Raw genomic sequence first — 7,798 nt, 5'->3', positions numbered from 1 at the left:
ATGCAGGCCCTCTCAACCTCGGCTCCCACTGTGGCTGCTCAGCTCTCCTGGGCCAGACTCCCAGTGTCCTCTTTTTCTAACCCAGAGATGATTCCTGCCTCCCCGCTTGGCCCACTCCCCTGACCTTTGCCAGTCAGAATGTTACACTGTATTCAACACACAAAGTAAGCCCCACGCTTTGCAAGCCCTCTCTGATGCTGAGTACACAATGCTCTCAATTCCCGCAGCACAGCCTCGCACTGGGTGATATTGTCTAATGTTTGTTCTCAATTGTTCCTGCAACTAGGTCATAGGATTTTTGAACATAAAGGATGTATCCCCTTGTTACAGTTCTTCCATAGCATCCAGTAAAGGTCTGGGAGCATAATGGAGAGATTTGTAGCTTGAGGCTTGCACTGGCCAGGAAAGGCTGGGGGTGGAGGGAATGCTTTGGTGCTAGAGATTGCTTGGTGAAAAAATGGAGGAACCAGCAGTTAGCGTAATGGCTATGTCGCTGGACTCCTACGTAGTTGACCGCGGTTCGAGTCCTTGACCCAGTGGCTTAAACTCACACCGGGCGCGTGTGCGTGCGTGCCCAAGATTCTGAGAAGAGAATGGAGGAGAAAGGATTGTGGCGTGGCCATCCCCCCCAAGGGGTGGTTTCTCACTTTCTGTCTCTCTGTCTTTCTCTGCCCCAAAGCGAAAACCCCTCCAAAAAAAAAAAAAAAAAGGAACAAAGGGGAAGCAGGATCTAACTACTCTGAAAGCAACTGGACCCACTGGGTGACCCATCCTTGGGGAAGGGGGAGAGCAACCTATCTCAGCATCTGAGGTGTATGTCCAGGGAACCCGGGGAATACTGGTGTGTCCACTTCTCCTTTCATGACGTCTCTACCCTGGCGCCTGCACTGGCACTCCGGAAAAACTTATCTGGCCTGTGTCCCATCCCCGCCGGATGTTTCTACCCACTGATGACACTGAGTAAGAGGATGAATTAGTCCTGAAGAAGTGACTCAAATGATGAGAATTTCAGGTCGCATAGAAGGTTGGAAGTGTGCCTTGGCATGGGTATGTCACGCTAGCAGGGCAAGCTGCTGCTTCTACTCATCACACTCAGCAGTGTCTCCTCTGAGAAAAGTAAGACGGGGCCAGCAACGGCATGAAGGTTAAGGTTGCTGGAAACCACGTGGCCGACAGCACAGTTCGGGTCCCAGAGCCAGCACCCTGAGAAACATGTCGGGCACGTGTGCATACATGCTCAAAATCCTGAAAGGAGAATGGAGAAAGGATTGCAGTAGCCATCCGTTTGGGGGGAATAATTTCTCACTTTCCCTTTCTCACTCTCTGTTTGCCTCTAGCAAGTGCACATGCCCTATAACCAAAAAGAAAAGGCAAGACATGAAACCATGTGATAATCTATACAAATTTTATTTCGATACCAATTTGTATGGAAACAAGCAGGTGTCGTCAGCATGATGCAGGCACGGAAAAAAGGGAAAGAAAAAACTCCAGTGATAATTGATCTTGTATGTACACCATTTGGTTTCAACAAGGACAGGAAGCTTTACTGTTAGCTTCCTGTGGGAACTCCAGTTTCTGCACCTTCCCCTGCTGCCTCTCAGCATCACGGTACAGCAGGGATTTCTGGGCCTTCAATCGGCAAGCCAGGCACATGAAAATCGACTCCACGTTCTGGCTCTCTTTGGGGTCCTTGGCTGATGTCTCGAACAACAGCATGTTGTGGGCATCGGCAAATTTCAGGGCTAAGTTGGAGGGCACCTGGATCTGTTCCCTCAAGTCACACTTGTTGCCCACGAGCACTTTCGGGACTAGTGGGGGCACGGCATGCCCATTGCATTCTTGGATCCACATTTTGAGGTTGGTGAAGGATGTCATCTTGGTGACGTCATAGACAAAGACCACTGCGTGCACGTTGCGGTAGTAATGCTCGACCATGCTTTTGCGGAAGCGTTCCTGACCCGCTGTGTCCCACACCTGAACCTGCAAGATACGAAAACCCAAAGTAGAGTCAGAAAAGGGCACATCCGCGAATAGGAGAAAACGTGGTTCTGTGGCATTATAAAAATGGGTGACAGGTCCTGACACTGGGTGTGGTTCTTTGACAGATTGGCAGAATGAATTGATCAAAGTACAGACAAAAGTTTCAGTTCGTCAAGTTTTTTCTTTCTTTCTTTCTTTCTTTTTTTTTTTTTTTTGAGAGAGATTTTTTGTTGTTGTTGTAGAGTGCACGTACTCGCCAGAGAGACAGAAAAAGAGAAAGTGGGAAATCACCTCCAGGAGGGATGGCCATGCCTCAGTCCCTTCTACTCCATTCTCCTTTGGGGATTGTGGGCATGCACGCATGTGTACCTGGCACGAGTTCATGTCGTTGGATCTGAGACTCAAACCCTGAAACTCATCACGTAGGATCCAACACCATAACCTCCATGCCACCTGCCAGCCCCAAATAACAATCTTAAGAAAAACTTGGGGCCGGCAGGTGGTGTGGTGGTTAAGGTGCTGCACTCCCAATTGGATAACCACAGTTCGAGTCCCAGACCTGGCAGCTCGAACTCACACCAGGCGCACATGCATGCCCAAAATCCTGAGAGGAGAATGGAGAAGGGATTACGCACAGCCATCCCCCCTAGGGGGTGAGTCCTCACTTTCCTGCTCTCTGTCTCTGGTGAGCACACATGCCTTATGCAAAAAAAAAAAAAAAAAAAAAAAAAAAAAAAAAAAAAAAACACCTTAAAAAAATAAAATAAAGTATAGTTAAAAACTTGTGTTTTAAGGGTTTTTTTGGGTCCTCTTTTTGTTTTGTTTTAACTTATTAATTCCATGAGAGAAAGAGATAGTCAGGTGTCCAACAGGATCTTCACACAGCCTTCCCCCAACCTGAGCCACCCAAGATCACAGGCACGCACACGCCAGTGGTGTATGGGGAGTCCTCAGGACGAGAAGCCAGGGCCTTCCCTCACAGCTTCACAGAGCACTGTGTTACTGCTGTGCCACCACTTGGTCCTGAGTTGAGAAATCTTAACTCTTTTAGCAATATTATCAAGAACTTTCTAAATGTTCACGACTTGGAACCAGCAGTTGGCATAATGGCTATGTCGCTGGACTCCCATGTAGTTGACCACGGTTTGAGTCCCAGACCCGGTGGCTTAAAACTCACGCCGGGCGCGTGTGCGTGCATGCCCAAGATCCCGAGAGGAGAATGGAAGAGAAGGGATTGCGGCGTGGCCATTCCCCCTGGGGGGTCATTTCTCGCTTTCTGTCTCTCTGTCTCTGTCTTTCAAGCAAGCGCACATGCCCTATAGCAAAACAAAAAAAAACCTCTCTCTAAAAATAAATGTTCACAACTCTTAGAGCCTGTAATCCCACTTCCAGAAAGCTATATAAAAGAAATAGCAGAGACGTGATCAAAATGCCCTAGAAAGATTTTGATTGCAGTATTACTTATGCTTTTTTAAAAACAGGAAACCTAAATGGTCATAAAGAGAGAAATAGCTAAAGAATATATCTACACAACAGGCTAGTACACAACCATACGAAGGTCCCAGGGTCGCTCCCTGTACACAGTGTGAACACAGCCTGTTATCTCAGCTGCCTGAGGTGACGGTGGACTGAAGCATGGAGACCCTACTGGGGCGTGCCTGTCTCTCTCTAAACGCTCTCTTTCTCTTTCTTTCTCTCTCATGGTGGAAATAAATAAACTGTTTAAAGTATTTAAAGTAATAATGTTTTCAAGGGCTAAATGATGAGGAAAATACTCATCAAAATACAGGGCCACCCACATGGCCTGGTGGTTAAGGGAGCCAGATCCCACATGGTCGACCATGTAGTTCAAGTTGTAGCATACGTGGCTTGAAGAACATGCCAGGCATGCGTGCATGAGTGCCCCGAACCCTGATGGGATGAAGAAATGGAGAAGGGACTGCAGCAGATCACACACCATTGGGGGATACTTTTCCCTCTCCCTCTTCCCCTTTCTCTGCCTCTCTGTCTTTCTCTGGCAAGCACGTGCACCCTCTAGCAATAATTTAAGAAATACAAGTAAGTTGGGGGCCTGCAGGTGGCATAGTGGTTAAGGTATTGGACTGCCACGTGGTTGACTGAGATTCGAGTCCTGGACCTGGCACCTTGAAAATCACACCATGTGCATACACGTGAGTGCCCAAAATCCCAGGGGGAATTTCGGGGGGGGGGGGTGACTTATCACTTTCCCTCTCACTCTCTCTGGTGAACACACATGCCCTATGGCAAAAAACGAAAATAAATAAATAAATAAATAGATACAAGTAAGGGAAAAAAGCAAGATAGAAAATTTTCATATGCTATGGTCCAAATTTTTAAAAAGCATTTAATATGGCATACTGTAGCTGATATTTATTTTCTTCTTTTTTTTTTGTATTTTTCAATTTATCCATTGTAAGCATGCATAGCTTTATATTGGAATGCCTTTGCATTACTTAAAAAAAAAAAGAAGTGTTAAGGGGCTAGCAGGTGCCGTGGTAGTTAAGGGTACTGGACTCCTACATGGCTGAGTGTGGTTCAAGTCCTAGACCTGACAGCTTGCTATCTCACTTTCCCTCCCACTCTCACTCTGTCCCTCTCTGGTCAATTAAAATAAATAAATAAATAAAGTTAAAATAAAATAATTCCTAAAAAAAAGAAGAAGAAGAAGAAGAAGAAGAAGAAGAAGAAGAAGAAGAAGAAGAAAAAGAAGTGTTAAAATCTCACTTTTTTTGGCCAGCAAGAAGCATGGTGGTTAAGAAACTGGACTCCCACATGGCCAACTACGGTTCAAGTCATGGACCTAGGGGCTTGCTTTCTCACTTTCCCTCTCTCCTTCTCTCTTGGTGTCTCTCTCTGGTGAACATGTGTGCCTTATAGTAAATTTAAAAAATAATTATGATAAATAAATTAAATAAGTGATTCTTTTAAAAAATCTCACTTGTTAGCTCAGTTTTTTTAAAAAAGTAAGTTTTTTGACATAAGGTGGGTATGCTTGCTGGACAGAGACAGAAAGAGGAAAAGTGAGAAATCACCCCCAGGGAGGATGGCCACACTGCAATCCCTTCTCTTCCATTCTCCTTCTGGGATTTTTGGGCATACATGCACACGTGCCTGGCATGATTTTCAAGCTTCTGGATCCGAGACTTGAATTACAGTTGGTCATGTGGGAATCCAGCACCTTAACCTCCATGCCACATGCTGATTCCCATAGCTTATTTTTTATTTTTCTCAAATTTTTGCTCTAGGGCACATGAGCCTCTTGGAGAGACAGGCAGAGACAGAGAGAAAGTGAGAAATCATCCTCCAAGGGAGTTGGCCACACCACAATCCTTACTCCTCCATTCTCCTCTTGCAATTTTGGGCATACACACACGTGTACTCATAAATTTCAAGCCACTGAATCTGGAATTCAAACCGTGCCCAACTAAGTGGGAGTCCAACACCTTAACTGCCACATCACCTGCTGGCCCAGCTCAATTTATTTTTAAGTTCAATTTGTTGTCGTGTAAAAAGTGATTTAACTCACTGGAGTTTTTTTCTGCATCTCAGATTCTGGGATAAAGGTCAAATTATGAAAGAAAAAAGCTGGTGTCCGTAACATATGCACAGATACTACTCTGAGGAGTTAACTCTGGAGTTGATGCACATTGAGACCAGGCTATTTCTCTTTATACATCCGGCAGCTTGGACAAGGGAAATTCATGCTCAGAATAATGGTCCCAAGGCCCTATACAATTCTCAGTTATCAAAGCAAATTCGATTACGGCCACTAATTGACTACTATGGCTCTTAAAACGAACTCCAGCCTTCATTTGGAGTTAGCAGTTCGTAAGTATAATCTAGTAAATGCAATTGAATCTCTTTGCTGAATGACAATGTTACAGGGCCCCTGACTCATCATTCTGAACATCAGCTTTCATTACCCAGACTCCCCTTCTTCTCCTCTACTACCTCCAAGTTCATTTGGCACGACCTTCAGGCTTATCTCTTCTGTTTTGATTTTTACTTTCCTGTGCTACCCCTTCCACTCCTCATCCTTGAATTACAGCAAAGTCTTGTTTGGTTCTGGACGTCTCCACTGCCTCCCAGATATGGCTTTCAGACTATCCTTCCTAAAGGCCTGTTTCTATCAGCATGTCAGCCTCCTCTTCGGGAAATTATTAAATAGATTGCCCTGGGTGGCATGTGGCATGAAATGGAAACTTTTCTCTTTTTTCTGCTTTTAAAAGAGAGAGATTTTTGCTATAGGGTGTGTGCACTTGCTGGAGAGACAGAGCGAGACAGAGAGACAGAAAGTAAGAAATCAGCCCTTGGGAGATGGTCACGCTGCAATCCCTTCTCCTCCATTCTCCTCTCAGGATTTTGGGCATGCACATACACGTGCCTGGCATGAATTTTAAGTCTTCAGGTCTGGGACTCAAACCACAGTCAACTACGTGGGATTCTAGTGACACAACCATTCTGCCATCTGCTGGTCCCAACTTTTCTCTTTTGAAAGTGTATTTATTTCTTCCATGAGAGAGAAACAGAGATGGATGTTTAGCTCCAATTGGGTCTCCACGCTGTACTCTACCCCCAGCCTCAGCCAGTCACGATAATGGGCGTGCACACATATACCGGGTCTGTACTGGTAGGCCTCCAGACTTGAATGAGGATCCTCCCACGTGGATCCAGCTGTGCCACTCCTGGGCCACCATCTGGCCCCAAATGGAAATGTTTTGTCTGCTATAATTCGCCCCCTCCCAACCTGGTTTCAAACAGCACCCCCTGATTCATTCCCTCTGTGTACTTTGGTCCTGATGGTCTACCCTGTCGCTGTAGAATTGGTTGCCTGCTCTGCCCCAACCCCTCTCCTCCCCACTGCCCACTGCTCTGTCTAAATCAAGGCCCCGCTTACGCCTCCATCCTTCTTCATGTAACCTTCTCCAACCTCTCTTTAATTCTCCTCCATTTAGCTTGCTTTGCAGTGTAAGTCCAGAATGTCCCTGCACTCAGGCTCTTGGTTCTCATATCTATACAATAAGTAGGTAAGTAAATGACTTCTACGATCCCTTCTATCACTGTCATCATCGAACAGCAGTATTGGCCTGGCCCCCACATCTACCAGCAGTCTGACATCCATCTGCCAAGGCAATTTCAGAGAGATGCTTAACTTTGGTCACACAGGAAAAAATTAAGCCAGGACCAGCAGGTGGCATAGTGGTTAAGGCAGGTGGAATCCCACGGTTTGAGTCCCAGACCCGGGGGATACAAAACACACCTGGTGTGCATGCGTGCCCAAAACCCTGAGAGGAGAATGGAAGAGAAGGGATTGCAGCAAGGCCATCTCTCCTGGGTGGGAGGGTGATTTCTCATTTCCTCTCTCTGTCTTTCTCTCTGTGTGTCTCTCTCTCTGGTGAGTGCATGTGCCTCATAGCAAAATTTTAAAAAGAAAAAGAAAAAACAAAAAAACATTAAGTCCTCAAAAACGGATTCGCTCCTACCAGCAGAAACAGAAAAGATCGTCATCTCTTCTGCCTGTCGGTGCTATGAACAGGAAGAAAGGGAGAGAAGGCCAGGAGGGAGGAGTGGAAGTCAGTGGGAAGTGCACAGGTACAGCCTGAGAATATCATTCCCACCTGGCTCCTGATCCCCACTTCCCACCCCTGCCCCCTAGAAGTCTTAACTCTTGCCTCTGAGTAAGCTGAATCCCTCCCAGCCCTCTGGCATGTGGCAGATGCTCTAACACCATGAGCTCAGGACTCTAAAAATACCTGCCACTAGCGGGAACCCGGGTGGGAGCGTGTGAGGGGTTTGG

General features: G+C 46.2%; 1 protein-coding gene across 1 annotated transcript in view; it reads right to left on the bottom strand.

Annotated features, from left to right (window-relative positions):
• Positions 1 to 1,442: 1,442 nt before the first annotated feature.
• The window catches only part of RAB33A (RAB33A, member RAS oncogene family), a 15,833-nt gene continuing 9,477 nt past the window's right edge, over positions 1,443 to 7,798 (bottom strand). The window contains exon 2 of the mRNA XM_006165858.3: positions 1,443 to 1,980. Within this exon, the coding sequence (XP_006165920.1) occupies positions 1,525 to 1,980 (456 nt within the window). The 3' untranslated portion in view covers positions 1,443 to 1,524. The remainder of the gene's footprint in view (positions 1,981 to 7,798) is intronic.

This window comes from Tupaia chinensis, unplaced genomic scaffold, assembly GCF_000334495.1.
Source record: "Tupaia chinensis unplaced genomic scaffold, TupChi_1.0 Scaffold144058_2, whole genome shotgun sequence".
In the NCBI taxonomy this organism is placed as follows: Eukaryota; Metazoa; Chordata; class Mammalia; order Scandentia; family Tupaiidae; genus Tupaia; species Tupaia belangeri.
This window is presented reverse-complemented; position numbering and strand designations above follow the sequence as displayed.